Below are 15410 nucleotides of genomic sequence, written 5' to 3' on the forward strand. Positions count from 1 at the left end.
CACCAGGTGTTTGTTGTTACCAATTCCACACAGAATAAACATCTCCAGAGATGTTTGGGTGGGTGGGTGGAGTGCCTGGTGCTTTACTGAGTGTGCAGGAGGGTCAGTTTGCTCAAGGTAAGCAACTTAAAGTCCTGTTTGCACTTCTCACGTGAGTCAGCAGTCTTGGATACGCTCTGATAACATCAATAAAAAATAGCCAGAACTCTTGGCCTCAGCTTTGAAGGAAAATCTGGGTGAGGAATTACCCAGCTTAAGTACAGTGGGGGGGTTTGCTCACCCCTTGTTGATGAAAAGCTGATGCTGGAGCTGCAGAGCCACACAAAGCAAGCCCAGCCCTTCCCTGACATCATCCCTGCTGCATCTGTGCCTGTAGTAAAGCCATAGGAGAGCAGCTGGAACACTTCCCAGTGTATAATGTATGTCCTGCTACCAAGCAATGCACCGTGAATCTCTGCCAGATGGATTTCACCGGGACAAATTCATTTCTGGGCTTTGAAGTGCGCGTGGCTGGGGATAATAAACTTAATGAAATATTGGAGCGAGAAACAATGCAGCATAAAATAGTGCTGCTCATTTGAGGGCCTCAGAAGTGAAACAATTCTCCAAATCCCAGCCTTGGAGTGGATGTGGGAGATGAGGGTGGCTGTACTTGGATTGAAGGGCCTGCATCTGGAAACCTGGGGGAGACTGCAGGGGCAGGGTGTCCAGTGAAATGCTTTCCCTGAATACTCTTGCCAGCATCAAATGTCTGAAGTTCCCTAAACCTGTTGTGGGTTTTGCCTTCATGGTTTTTGGGCCCTTCTGGAGCATTTTGTTGATGCCAGGAGGGAACTGTCACAGTTGTGAGGTCTTACTCCAGTGGGGCAGTGTGGAGAGCCTGGTTTAAGCATGGCTTAAAGAAAGAGGCCATGAAGGTATTCAGCTGAGGGAAATATAGAAGTCTGCTGTGAAGCAGCCTTTCCCAGGCTTGATCCTGAAAATAATTAGTTTCTCAGCCACCTTTTATATAAACAAGATTCTCAGACCGTTCTGTCCTTGGCTGCTACTGGGGACAGACAGCCAGTCTGGGAATAGATATGAAGGTTTTGAGAACCTTTCATATTATGGTGGGAACACTGATCTTGGTTTCAGTAAACTAACTTCAGGTATTGTAAGCAAAAGGAGGAGCTGAAGTTTTCTCTACAGCCTGTCAGGAGCTCAGATTTTGCAATATGCATGAACTTAATTAACACGGTTATAAAAAGTGACTGATTGAGTGAATAAACGGAGTCAGATGCGAAATCAACAAAGGTGGTCGCTCCCTCACTTGGACAGGGCAGTGCTCAATGAAAAACTCAACGTTACAAAGAACATTAGGATGTGTGTCCATGGAAGCTTTAATCTGTATGAAGCGTCACTGCCACCTGATTGCCCAGATCCTGGTTCTGAGGGTCCTGCTTTTCTCCCTAGTTCCCTTTTGTCTTCTATTGGAGCAACTCTTAACATCTTCCAGGGCAGTTTGGAGTTTGCTAGAACTGGTGGAGAGCTGGGGCCCTTTGAATCTGCTTTTATCTGGGGCTGCTGGTGCTCTGTTATCTCCTTGTAGTGATGGAGTTTGAGAAATCAGCTGCACATTTGATGTTTGATTGCCAGAGAGATGGGTTGGTTTGGTTTTAAGCAGTACAATAGAAATAAAAAGTACAATGTACAAAGGAGTTGGTTGCAGTAAGTTGTATCCAGTGTGAGATATGCACATCTCTGAAAAAGGGTGATTGGTAGGGGGAAAAGTGTTGCTGATTAAACCATCATGGGTTCAAAATCTCCTGGACAGGAAGGAAAGGAATTTATCTCCTCTTCACTGGCACAGGACCATGGAAAAATGCATCTGCAGCAAGGGCCAGGTGTGCAGGGGAGGTGATGGTCATTTTGTTTTAGCAGCTAAAATTTGTGGGTGCTGAGTACCACACACCCATGAGATGGATTCAGGAGGTTTTCTGGTGTGTTGCTCACAAAATTTTCGCTGAAAATTGGAGGATATTCCTGATTTTCAGGGGCAAAATTAGCAAAAACTTCAGGTGCTGTGGGAGGAGAAGTAGGGGGAGGCTGTGTTGTGTGTGTAGTGTTTGGATGTTGAATATCTGCTGAGCTATCTGCTACAGCTTTGGGGTATTTGTAGGATAACACCTTGTCCGATTTTCGGCTGTTTGGAGGGCCTGGAAGGGCCCGGGGTGGCCTTGGGGCAGCCGCGTTTCAAAGGACGAGAAGAGGCTTCAGTTCTTTTCTCGGTCTCGGTGTTTATTAATTGTTTATCTAAAAGATTTTCTCTCGGCCCGACAGAGCTCTGCTCAGCAGCCAGCCATGAGCACACTCCCTGCCCTCCGGACAGTCACCTATCTTTATACCCAAAGTTACGTGTACAATATTTATCATTTTTCCCCAATACCTTTCACCCTTATTGCCCAGTGCACTTTCAGTAATGACCAATCCCAAAGTGCCACCATCACCACAGAAGATGGAGGAGAAGAAGAAGAAGAAGGACAGGACACGCCCCAATTCCTCCATCTTACTTCTCTAAACCCCCCTGTACAGAAATCCTAAACCCTGTGTTTCACTCTCTAATTAACCAATCCCTTCACCATTCACCCCGGTGAAACCCTCCTATCCTCATACAGGTGTCGTCTCCTGTGTAGGATCAAAGTCCAGCCACCAGACACTTCTGGAACATTCCAGGACTCCCAAGCCCCCCAAGGGTGGTCTCGGTGACACCTCAGTCCTGAGGTGCTGAGATCCCACAACACCTAACTGTTTTTAATTTGTATTTTTTTTCAGCCTTGCTAACATGATGACCTGACAAGATCCAGCACGCAGTCCTGACTATGCAGCCCAGGGACTGATGGGCCAGGATCCAATATGAGTGTGAATGATGTTGGAGGCAGACGACGCTTTGAGGATAGCGAGTACACGCTGCACATCTACCCCGGGAGCATCGCCGAGGGCACCATCTACTGCCCCATCGCCGCCAGGAAAACCTCCACGGCCGCCGAGGTCATCGACTCGCTCATCGACAGGCTGCACCTGGACAAGACAAAATGCTACGTGCTGGCCGAAGTGAAGGAGTTTGGAGGGGAGGAATGGATCCTCAACCCCACGGACTGCCCGGTGCAGCGCATGATGCTGTGGCCGCGCATGGCGCTGGAGAACCGCATCAGCGGCGAGGATTATCGCTTCCTGCTGCGCGAGAAGAACCTGGACGGCTCCATCCACTACGGGAGCCTGCAGTCGTGGCTGAGGGTGACGGAGGAGCGGCGCAGGATGGTGGAGAGAGGCTTCCTCCCCCAGCCCCAGCAGAAGGACTACGATGACTTGTGCGGTTTGCCGGACCTGAACGAGAAAACGCTCCTGGAAAATCTCCGAAACCGCTTCAAGCAGGAAAAAATCTACACCTACGTTGGCAGCATCCTCATTGTTATTAACCCCTTCAAGTTCCTACCTATTTATAACCCCAAGTATGTGAAGATGTACGACAACCATCAGCTGGGGAAGCTGGAGCCCCACATTTACGCCGTGGCAGATGTGGCTTACCACGCTATGCTGCAGAGGAAGAAGAACCAGTGCATCGTGATTTCAGGGGAGAGCGGCTCGGGAAAGACACAGAGCACCAACTTTCTGATTCATCACCTCACCGCCCTCAGCCAGAAGGGATTTGCCAGTGGAGTAGAACAGATTATTCTTGGAGCTGGCCCAGTGCTTGAGGTAAGATGGAAACGATAGTAGCGTGGAAATGTTTTAACGGTGAAAAAAACCAAACCCGAGTAGTTGGGATTTTTATTGTGACAGTTAACTCTGTGGTTGTCTGCTATATACTGATAATAAAGTGACAACAGCATTACCAATGAAGGAAGCTTGTGTTTCCACCTATAGAATATTACCTGCTTCCAAAAAAAAGAGGAAAAAGCAAAAGTACAGCAGATGGCTTGCTGCCAGATTTGTTAATGCTTTGTTTTCACTCAAGTGTTTCTCAGTGCAGGTTTATCTCAGTGGGAAAATAGAAATGAGAATTATCAGTAGCAATTTTCTGGTGTATTGAAAAGGGATTTCATTGCACACAATGTATTGATAATGTTGTATTTATGGAGTTTCTGTGCAGTCAGCTTCTTTGAGCTGGGGAAGAAATCAAAGGTAACTTTCATGGTCAAAATTGTGTTTTCTAACCATGAGTGATTGATTTGGCCACTTATTGGTTACTTTATGAGGACTCTTCCTTTGTATTAGAGGTTAGATAAACTTGGCCATCAACTTTTCGGGTATGAAACTCTGAAGTGGGATACCAGCATTAATTAATTAATTAATTGGTTATGAGCTTGCCCCATAGCAGTTGAGATGGTTTTCCTTGGAATTGACAGCTTTGCCCGTTAGAATTTTGTTGCTTAAAGACTCCTCCTGCGTAATAGAGGTTAGATAAACTTGGTCATCAACTTTTCCGGTATGAAACTGTGAAGTGGAATGCCAGCATCAATTAATTAATTAATTAGTCATGAGTTTGCCTCATAGTGGTTGAGACGGTTTTCCTTGGAATTGCCAGCTTTGCTAGTTTGAATTTTGTTGCTGAAAGCCCATCTGCACATGGGTGATGTGTCAGCTCCAGCCATGCCATTGTCCTTGGAAGCCACGATCCCTGGAGGTTTTTTGGTGCATGCATCCTCCCCCTCTCACTCTCTGGAGTTAATGAGGAAACATCAGATTATTGTAATTAATGGTGGTTACTGTGGTGACCCACGTTGGTGACCACGTTAATTTCAGCAAACTGGCATGAAGACTGTTGCATTCCACCTCCAGTCCTGTTATTCCACCTGCAGTCCTGTTATTTATTTGAAACACTTCCATGCTCTTTAGTTTTTGATTGTTGCTAATGTGTCACGTTGGACCAAGGTCATTTTACAGTTCTCTTTAGCAGTGTCAGAGAGAGCATGTCTGTCCAGGTTACATTTCTGGGGGTGGGGAGGAGAGGTCTCTGTGAAAAGAAGAGTAGAGGGAAGTTTGGGGAATTGGGTTTTTTCCTTAGATTCTGCTTTTCTCAGGAATAGGTTGTCTATTTGCTTGGCTCTTGGATGGAGAGAGGCATCACAAATGGTTAGCTGGGAATCCTGCTCTGGTGGTGGCCACACTCACTTCTTCTGGGCACCATTCCCAGAAGGGTTTGGGTTGGAGGGATCATCCCATTCCCATCCCATTCCCATCCCATTCCACCCCCTGCCATGGGCAGCAGCACCTTCCTCTATTCCAGGTTGCTCCAAGCTGCATCCAACCGGGCCTGGAGCAATTCCAGGGATGGAGTTTGGAGCTTCTCTGTGCCAGGACCTCTCCACCATCACAGGGAAGAATTCCTTCCTAATTCTTAATATTCTTTTCCTTTAAAAAGCAGCTTTGTAGTTCCTCTCCTTGATTCCCTTTCCTCTAGCTGAGGTTGCTCAAACCCCAGTGTCTGGCAAGTTGTGTGTGCTGGGATGAGGTGGAGGGCAGGGATGGACTCCAGCCTTTTGTTTTCCTTTCGCAAGATCTGCAGCTGTTTTTGAGGGAAAAAAATCCTGAATCATATCTGTTATATTTTTTTTTTTGCTGTTGGAACAGAAGTTTGCATTCCTTCACTCCAGCAGCAGCTGGACTGCTGCTGTTGTGCTGTGTCTGCTTCCAGGCCCCTTGGAAAAAGTGGGGGTAATCCAGAATTTCTTCTGCTCTGCCAGCACTGGTCCCAAATAGTCACAAATCAGGCAGCCTGAAAGATAAAGTGCCTATATTTCTGCTTTTCCTTCTCTTTCTAGAGCTTCCCAAGAAAGGAATCTTCAGAGCAGAGCTTTGGGTTGCATTACTCTGCAAAGCATTTGCAGATTTGACCTTTGAAGTTGTGGTTGAAATAAATTGAATAAACTCTGGAAGTTTAGATGCCAAACTTTTAGGGATTTTTTTTTTTTTCTTCTTTTCCTTTGTTCATCTTCTCTCCTCCAGACACCTTCTGCATTCCCTTTGCATATTTAAGATCAGGTTGTGCTCAGCTCAGGTTTGTCCTTGAGAGGCAGCGACGCAGCTCTTTGTGCTGCGACTTCTCATTTAGAAAATGGAGCAGCCAAGAGCTCCCTTGGACCCACAGATCTCTTTCTCTGCCTGAAAAGAGTCTCTGGCAGGACAAGTGCATGGAACCTCCTGTTCCTGGGAATGCCTTTGCTGTCATGCTCACACAGCAGGAGCGGAAGTGGAGCAAAATTAAGATTTTTTTTTTTTTCTGCAGCTTCTCTGTTTTCTTAATTTACCTTTCATGAACAGCTTGGGGCTATTGTTTGGGATTTTTTTTTTGTTGCTGTTGCATGAGATTCCTGAGTCTTGTCCAAATTGGACTTTTGGGGATGGCTGTCAAGACAAGCTGTTACTGCCCTCCAAACACAGTGACATCATTCCCTAGCTGCACGTATTTGAGGTGTGTACTGAGACCAGGCGTGTCCTTTTAAAGTGTATTTGATGTAAATCCTATGGATTTTCTTTTTCTTCTGCTGGGGTTTAATAGGAAAATTTTGTTGTTGTGGTGCTCCTTGGAATGGTTGCAATATGCTTCTTTTGGTGATAAATTATATTTTAAAATACTTGCATATTTATGTATGTTCTTTCATAAATGATATTCCTTAAATACCAATAGTGCTTCTCCTGTGGGTGCCAGACCTGCAGTTACCCTGGGTAGGATAACTGTGGGCAGATCCCACACTCTTAACTCCTGTACAGGAATGAGGATAAGGGGCTGCTTGATTCATTTAGGAATTAGGGCACCGTTATTTCCCTGTCAGAAATTACATTTTATACTATTTTTTCTAATAACAAGATTCAATTTTTTAAAAAAACAGATGATTTTCTTTCTATTTTTCCTCAGTTTCTCCCCATTTTCTTATAAAACACATTATGCCCTATAAGAACTTGCTTCTTCAGCAGAGCTGAGCTTACTAAAATTTTGCACTCTGGCTCTTTAGTTTCAAGACTGAGCTTCTCAAAAGCCGTAATTTTGTGTAGTTAATTAAGGCAGAGTTCCACATGCTGCAGTTGTATTTTGTTTCTGATTGACTCCATGCAATATTTGAGGTGAAGACGACTTCTGCTCAGTTTGATTCTCCCTCAGGAGCCCACAGTGCCACACCTCATCAAGACCTTGAGGGGCTGGAGCAGCAGGAGCACTGGGGGGGCTCAGCCTGGAGAAAAGGGGGCTCAGGAGGGACCTTGTGGCTCTGTGTCCCTGCCAGGAGGGGACAGCCAGGGGAGGTTGGGCTCTGCTCCCAGGGAACAAGGGGGAGGACGAGAGGAAATGGCCTCAAGATGTACCAGGGGAGGTTTGGGTTGGAAAAGTTTCTTCACACTGCAAAAGATGTGGCTGCTCCATCCCTGGAAGCATTCTAGGTTGGAGAGGTTGAACAGCCAGGTCTAGTGGAAGGTGTTCCCACCCAGGGGGTTGGATTAGATGATCTTTGAAGTTCCCTTCCAATCCAAAGCATGCCATGATTCAGTTTGTGCTGTGCTTTGTCCCTGCAGGGATATTTTATCCCAGATCTAGGGAACTTGTTGATGTGAACTTGGAAGAGTGTTTTAAAACCCTGTTTCCTCTTTAATTCTATTAGCTAGAAACATCCAGATGAACTTTATGTTGGAATCTCAGCCTGTTTTTATGGACTGTAACCCTTAGAGGTGGGATGTGGATGGAATCATCACCTTGTACTGGTACATGGGACAGCCTGTGAGCGTCCTCCTGGACCATGCTTCAGCTTTCTGGGGAGCTCTGAATGCAACTGAATAAATTACATCTTGCTAATTTCTTTTTCAATTCTGCATAAAACTGCAAAAGTAGGAAAATCCTCCCTGGCTCAGGTATTCCCAAAGGTCCTCAGACAGGTATTGGATGAACCTTGGTCTAAAGGAGTCTACACCAGATTGTTTTACCATCGGTCCCTTTCTCAGCATCTCTTTTGTCACAGGAGTGCAGCCATGGCAGCTACACACGGCAGATGTGTTGTCTGAGCAGCTGTTTATTTGCCTTTTCAGACATCCCACTGGGGATCTCTCAGTTGCTTTTATAAGAAAAATTTTAAAAAAGCCAAGAGCTGTGTTCCTGGGAGAGGCCTCGGAGCACAGGCGGTGGCCAAGGGGAGCTGCTGCTGCCCTTCACAGCTGAAATGCATCTACAGCATCTCTGCCAGAAAAAAAGCAATTGATTGCTTGAATTGCTTTGGAAAGAACTGCAGGGAGCTTTCTGTAGACTAAGTTGCATTCCCAGTGGTGGTGGTTTGCACAGGAACCTTAGGAACATCAGCTGGAGCTGCTTTTTGGTTTCTGGAGCAATGTTGTGCAATGTGTGTGTTTTCCTTTTGTGGGGAAGGCAGAGTTCCCCCTGAAGGCCTGGGAAGCTGAAAGCCTTTATTTTTTCTTATTTACTTCATCCTGATTGTAGGGTTGTTAGAGGGAAATGCAGACAGCATCTAGAAAAGATTTTGGATGTTATTTTCCAGGATTTTGTCCTTGCAGCTGAATTGAGCCCTGGCAGCTGGAGGTGCAGCCCTGTGAGGTGCGAGCAGAACAACTCCACAGTGCTGGTATTGCAGTGGATGCTGCTGAATGTTTCCAGAGCCAGACAAAGAGCCATTGAGTCGAGTTAGAAAAATCAATTAACTGGAATGATCAGGCGTGTCCTGCACTTCCAGCAGGTTCGGGCAGCGCTGGGAACACTGAGGGCTCCCTGTGCATGGGCCTCTGCTGCTTCCCCTGCAGTTATCCTGGGCAGCACCAGCTCCTCTGGCACATCCCACACTCCTGACTCCTGCACAGGAATGAGGATAAGGAGCTGCTTGATTCATATATTCATATAGGAATTAAGGCACCGTTATTTGCCTGTGAGAAATGACATTTGCAAATGGACCATATTCATATTTTTACCTGGAACAATGCTAATGGGATGTAAACTTTGACTATATTCCCTTTTTTCTCTATTCCTGCTTGAAACAGTATTAATGGGAAATAAAATTTAAGTATATTTACATTTTTACCCTCTATTTGGAACAGTATTAATGGGAGGTAACCAAATTCCATTAAAATGGACTTAACAAAAGAAAATAGATTCTCTGATTCAGTTCACAATGTTCAGTTTCCAGTACAGTGATTTTTAAGTAATTGGCTTGTATTGTGTGGCTCTAAAAGTTTTATATCCAAAATAATGGATTTATATGAAGGAGGGAGGGAATATTTATTCTTCTGCTCATTATTCACTTTTAATCATTTTTAACCTATGATATGTGCAATTATCACTGCTCTGCCATCTGAGATTGGAGTAGGTGTGAACACAGCAGCCAGGATTTTTTTCCCCTCTGCATTCTTGCCTCCCCAGGGCCTGGAAAGGTTAGAGAGAGAGCAGCACACGGAGATTATCCAGCTGATGCCTAATGTGGGAAGAATTTGTGCAGGCCTGACACAAAGGACTCCCACAGCAAGGCTCTGCACCAACTGCTTCCCACCAGTGCCTGCAAAATGCTGGGATTCTTCAGCAGGGGAGCTTTTACAGTTTCAGGCTCTGTATCAAATAGCATCTTGTTCATCCCTGTTTCTGACACTGAATTATTCAATATTTTCACTGTAGAGTCTTCCTGCCATATCCAGATGGGCTGTATCAGTGCCTGGGTCTAATATTGTTATTATTTTTCATTACATGCTATCTTCAGCAAATATTTCATTACTCCAAAGTCCAGATTATTGCACTTGAATGGCAAAAAAATGATGTTCCTTCCCTGAGATGACAGTGGGGAGATGGATTTGTTATTAAAGCAGGTTTATATGAAGCTGCTTTTTCTCCCCCCTTAAGAATTAGGAGCTATTTTGTTTCCAGGAGGAAAATGCCAAATAAACCCTGCCCTTGTTGGGTGGAGTGCTCACCTTGCAAGGCATCCTGACTTTATGGGCCTCTAGATAGCCAGGCTTTATGGATCACTAATATCAGGATCTCTGGCTATCCAGAATCTATAAATATTTATGTATCTATACAAAATAACCCTGAATCTGACCCTGGCAGGGACCATGTGTTCATTCAAACTGAGATGATGCTCACTATTATATGGTATTAGAGAACAATTTACTTTCTAATACCATTTTAAAAATATCTTTCTCTGTCTTATTCCACCAGTGTTTCTGTTATTTGGGTTTGTTTTCAGCTTTTCTGGTAAAACTTGAATATCAAGGTGCACATTTAACAAAACATGAAGGAAGGGCTCATTTTCTGACACCTTATTTTCCCTTTTTCTCTCTATTTAACAAATGCTGTAATCATAATGTAACACTTTGATAAATGATGTTTTCAATCAAAGATCATGTTGCTACTGTTCAGTAAGGCATCCATGAAAACTTAACAACCAAGACAAGGACTTTTTATTCCTAATGTGCATAGTTAATACAGTACCATGTTTTTCTAGTCATGCAGTGAGAAGTTAATGCCTTAGGAGGGATTTTGTTTCTTCCCCCTCCCCCTTCTCCCTGTCAAAACACAGATTTTTTTTTGTTTTCAGGAGCATTTTCTGAGACCCTTTTGACTTTTTTCCGTGGCTGGGTAGCCTGTATGGGGATTGCCACGCTGGGCTGGGTGCTGGGTGGGTGCCAGGTGGGTGCTGTGCTGCAGCCCTGGTGGGGAACACAAGAGCCTGGGAACAAGGAGCCTTTGTAGGACAGGGACTACACCCAGCTTTGGTGGGAATTTCATAAATTTGGGCTTTTTTAACGGTTTCTGCCATCCCTGTGGCTTTTCTGGGCTCAGAATGAGAGTGCTGTGCCCTAAAGACCTCTGGGAGAGCATTTGGGTTTGCTGGCCCAGGAGCAAATCCTGACAGCTCAATGACAGTGTCCTGCTGAGCTCAGAAGTTGTATCCCAAGGGAGCAGATAGGATTTTCTGACTCTGTCCATGTCTTCAAGGGAGAAAGGCTCTCCCTTCTTATTTATAGAGCAAGAATTGCTACTTGTAACAATAAATTATTATTACCAGTAATTTTATAGGGTAGGGGACAGAGAAAGCGTGGTTAGTTATGGCAGGGACCACAGGTCCCACAGGGCAGAAGATTGTGTCCATAAATCTCCAGTGAGGGAAACTCCACAGCCTCTTTGGCCAATCTTTCCAGTGCTTGGTCTCTGCACAGTGAAAAAGCTTTTCCTCCTGTCCAGGTGGAGCTTCCTGAGCTCTGTCCCTGCCTGTGGCTCTGGGGCCATTGCTGGGCCTGGAGCTGAGCCTGGGACCTGCTCTGCTCCTCCCTGCACACAGGGACCAACAGGGACACTCAGGGCTACGCAGGGACACCCAGGGATATGCTGGGATACCCAGGGATGATACCCAGGGACACCCAGGGATGTGCTGGGATAACCAGGGATGATACCCAGGGACACCCAGGGATAGCCAGGGACACCCAGGGACACCCAGGGATACCCAGGGACACCCAGGGATATGCTGGGACAGCACTCAGGGATACCCAGGGACATCCAGGGCTACCCAGGAACATGCATAGATACCCTGGGACACTCAGGGATACCCAGGGACACTCAGGGATACCCAGGGATACCCAGGGACACCCAGGGATATGCTGGGATAACCAGGGACAGCAACCAGGGACACCCAGGGATACACAGGGACACCCAGGGATATGCTTGGATAACTGGGGACAGCACCCAGGGACATCCAGGGCTACCCAGGGACACCACCCAGGGACACTCAGGGACACTCAGGGATACCCAGGGACGACACCCAGGGACACCCAGGGACACCCAGGGACACCCAGGGCTGAGGGCTCCTCTCCAGGCTGAGCAGCCCCAGCCCCCCCAGCCTCTCCTCAGCAGGGAGGTGCTCCAGGCCCTTCCTCATCTCTGCAGCCTCTGCTGTTCCTGCTCCACTCTCCAAACTCCCCGACAGGAGGGTGCAGCCTGCTGGGGGCTGGGCTGTGCTCCCAGGAAACGAGGGACAGGACAAAAGGACATTCATTGTCCTAAGCTTCCTCAAGGGAGGTTCAGATTGGACTTTGGGAAGAGTTTCTTCACAGAAGGTGTGATTAGGCATTGGAATGGGCTGCCCAGGAAGGAGGTGTCCCCATCCCTGGATATGACACTCAATGCTCAGGTCTGGTTGACAAGGTGGTGATCACAGATTGGATTTGGTGATCTCAGAGGTTTTTTCCAATCTCAGTGATTCCATGATTCTGCGATAACTACAGCCCTGCAATGTGTACATCTTCTTTCCCCATATGAGTCCTATGGGAATAGACTTGATAATTCCAGCAACTGAGGGGCTGCGACAGCTTCATACTCGGGTTGATTCATGCACTGAGGTGTTGTAAAAAGAAACAAACCTGATATTTTGGTCCATCTATGCAGAGATGTGACAGCAGCACCAAGAATACTGACATATAAGGACTAGGAGACCTCCAGCTGAGCTGTTGTTCATGCCTGTAATTGTTACTTTCCAAGTCAGTGCTTTCACTGAGTGTGAGGATGGTCGCCACTGAAAATGCCTCAACTCAGGAATTGCTGGTATGGGTGTTGTTGTCCACCTCTTCTACAGCAGGTGGATTGCAGTTTTCTTTCAACATCTTAAGGATATAAAGGAGTTTTAGTGCCTTCTGATTTGCCCCAATGGCTTTGCCCAATCCAAGAGGACTCAGTTAAAAGCAGTAAGGCACTGCAGGGAGCTGCTCCCATTTGTTTGCTGTTTAAGGTTAAATATTAGGTAGAGGTTAAGTTAAAGCTCGGCGGAGGGCGGTGGAACAATCCTCTCCCAATCCCATGTTGCACAAGGCTCACAGGAGCTCATGGCAGCAATTCAGGGTAGGCAAATACAATCATTGTTTGCCGTGTTTGCGGAAGGGATCTGCCCTAACGGCAGCAGCAGATTGCAGCTCCCTTCTATTCCCTTAATTAAGATGGATGAGGAATCAACGTCGTGCCAGACAGTTGAGCCTTTGGCTTTGTCACTGTGATTGGGGATTTGGACTTCTCTGGGCAGAGGCTGTGATAGGGAAGATGAAAGGACAAGGAGAATCTGAAGAGTTTCAAACAGCGGCGACCTTTTGTAGATCATTTATTTTCAACATACTCCAAGTATAAAAACCAAATGATGTCCATTTTGCATCAGCAGGTTAACAAAGCCCTCTGTCTCTGGGTAGCTGGTGTCCCACCATCGCTCCCTGCTCCTGTGAAGCCTTGAGCTGAAGGGAAGCACCTCCTGTGCAGGAGTGAAGAGCATGGAGAGCCAGGTCTTCCTCTGTGCTGCCACAGATTGTTGTAGTGTGTTGTTAAGTTTCTTGTGTTATTCCCCCAATTTATGTATTGTTCTCCCCTATTATGTGTAAAATGGTTTCGTTCCCCCAGTTTTTCCCGCCACTGCTAGCCTGTCAGCTAAGTTGCTATGGTAACCGCTATTCATAGTTGCCGATATGTAATTGCTCCTCCCCTGGTTTCCCTTATAAGTGAAAGTTGTTTCCTCCCTGGGCCCAGTCAATCACTCCCTTTCTCCTCCCAGGTTTTGAGAACCTTCTCCTCTCTGGAGATGGTGGCTGGCTGGGGTCCCAGGACACCTCCTTTACCTTTTGATTATTGGTCTCCATGGAGTGTCAGTTCTGTGAAGTTCATCCCCTCACCTTTCCCGATTGGTTCCGCCTGTACCCACCCCCCTCCTTTATAATCCTGTTTCACCCCCTATGAAATTACTTATTCCCGGTTGTTTTCCCCGCGTTTGGATCCCGCAACACCTTCAATAAACCGATGTTTAACCCCCGGGAAATGGTCAGCTCCGTTCCTCCCCAGTCCCAGCGGTGTGAGCCAGCCCGCAGCCAGCACAGCCCGAGGCCCTCAGACGCCGAAGGGAGCTGGCCAGGAATTGCAGAGGGGCGTCGGCCTTTCGCCCTCAGCGAGCCGGACTCTAAACTTCGGGCCACATATGCTCTTCTCTGCAACAGATGAAGGCTTCACCTCATCCTCATCCCAGCCCTGGCAGGACATGGGGCAGGGCAGGATGAGCTTTGCCTGCTCCTCCCACCCCTTGCAGGCAGCTGCAGCTCAGGGATCTCCTACATTGGAAAAATCTTCATCCACTAAGTCTGAATGGGTGTTTTTGGGGTCAGCTTCACTATCAATGGCCATAAGGAAAACCTGAATAAAGGAAAAGATGTTACAATATTGATTAAGAGTGAAAATAATTGAAAATTTAGCACAGCATAAGACAAATCAGGATTATTGGCTGTTATGAAAAACATTATTTATAGTTAAAGAACATATATATGTATATATATTTAAAAAAAGGAAAAGTTGAGCAGTTTCTGCCCATAATGTAACTTGAAAAAATATATTTTTTGTCAGTGTTGTCCAGATCCACACTATTCTCATTTGAAAGAAGGAAATAAGAACAAAAGAACGTGATTCCTGTGCGCTGACTTTGTGGTGGAGACCATAGATTTACTGATTGTCCCAAAACGGGCAGATTGACTTCAGGTTTTTAATTGGGAGAAAAATCTTAGCCAAGGATCTCAGTGAAGGATAACAAAGGAGAATGAAAGCAGCTGGGTGAAAATGCTCACATCCAACATAAGGATAAAATGTTTATACTCAATTTGCTTTATCATTGAGGAAATCAAAAGGGGTTTTTTGAGGAACAGCAGGTTTGGGGAGCAAAGTTTTGGTTTGGTGGGTTGGTTGGGAGCTGTCTCCCAAATATTTGGTGCTTGAGTGCTTTCCAAAGCAGAGCAGATCCAGACTTCAGTAAAGCATCTGATGTGCTTGGAGAAGAAATGGAAAAGAAATAAATGAAGAAACAAAAGAAAAAGATACAAAGCAGATTTCATAACACAAAATCCTTTTTTGAAGAAATTTCTCAGGATTCCAAATATTCTACGTACAGGCTGGTAGGTGTAAGGAGCAGTCCTGAGTCTCTTCTGTGGGAAATTGTGGGGTTCAGTTGAAGGTTTTCTTCTTATATGTACAGAGTGAATTATCCTTTAATTAAGGAGATTTGGTAAATAGTCCAGAGGAGCAGAAAATGCTGTATTTTTTTGTTGTTCAGCAAATACAGGGCGAGTGATTTCCATCTGATGGAGGTGGGGAAGATTTGGTGTTGTCTCCTTAAAACAACCTTCTCTACAAGGCTCATATCCACTTCTTCATTGAAAGAGAGCTTTGCAAACTTTAGAAATACACTTTTCTGGTTTAGTTTAAGGCTCTGAAAAATGTGGAGTTGGAGACATTGGAGTTTGTCTTTATCTCCAAGGCTACGGCCGCGGAGCTGGCGATGCTGGGAGGAATGTGTTTGAATTATTAGGCTGAACTCTGCATTTCTGGGCCAGAGTGTTCCTGGTATTTGGAGGCCTCTGGGATAGAGGTAACCTTGCCAGCA

The 15410-nt window shown here is 46.0% G+C and overlaps 1 protein-coding gene across 13 annotated transcripts in view; it reads left to right on the plus strand.

Moving 5' to 3' along the window:
* Positions 1-15410, plus strand: part of MYO9A (myosin IXA) — a 183517-nt gene that overhangs the window by 31552 nt on the left and 136555 nt on the right. For all 13 annotated transcript variants that reach the window (XM_074549652.1, XM_074549660.1, XM_074549656.1 and 10 more), the window contains exon 2: positions 2812-3735. In XM_074549652.1, coding sequence (XP_074405753.1) covers positions 2893-3735 — 843 coding nt within the window. In that variant the 5' untranslated portion in view covers positions 2812-2892. The remainder of the gene's footprint in view (positions 1-2811; positions 3736-15410) is intronic.

Source organism: Zonotrichia albicollis, chromosome 11 (genome assembly GCF_047830755.1).
Source record: "Zonotrichia albicollis isolate bZonAlb1 chromosome 11, bZonAlb1.hap1, whole genome shotgun sequence".
Taxonomy (NCBI): domain Eukaryota; kingdom Metazoa; phylum Chordata; class Aves; order Passeriformes; family Passerellidae; genus Zonotrichia; species Zonotrichia albicollis.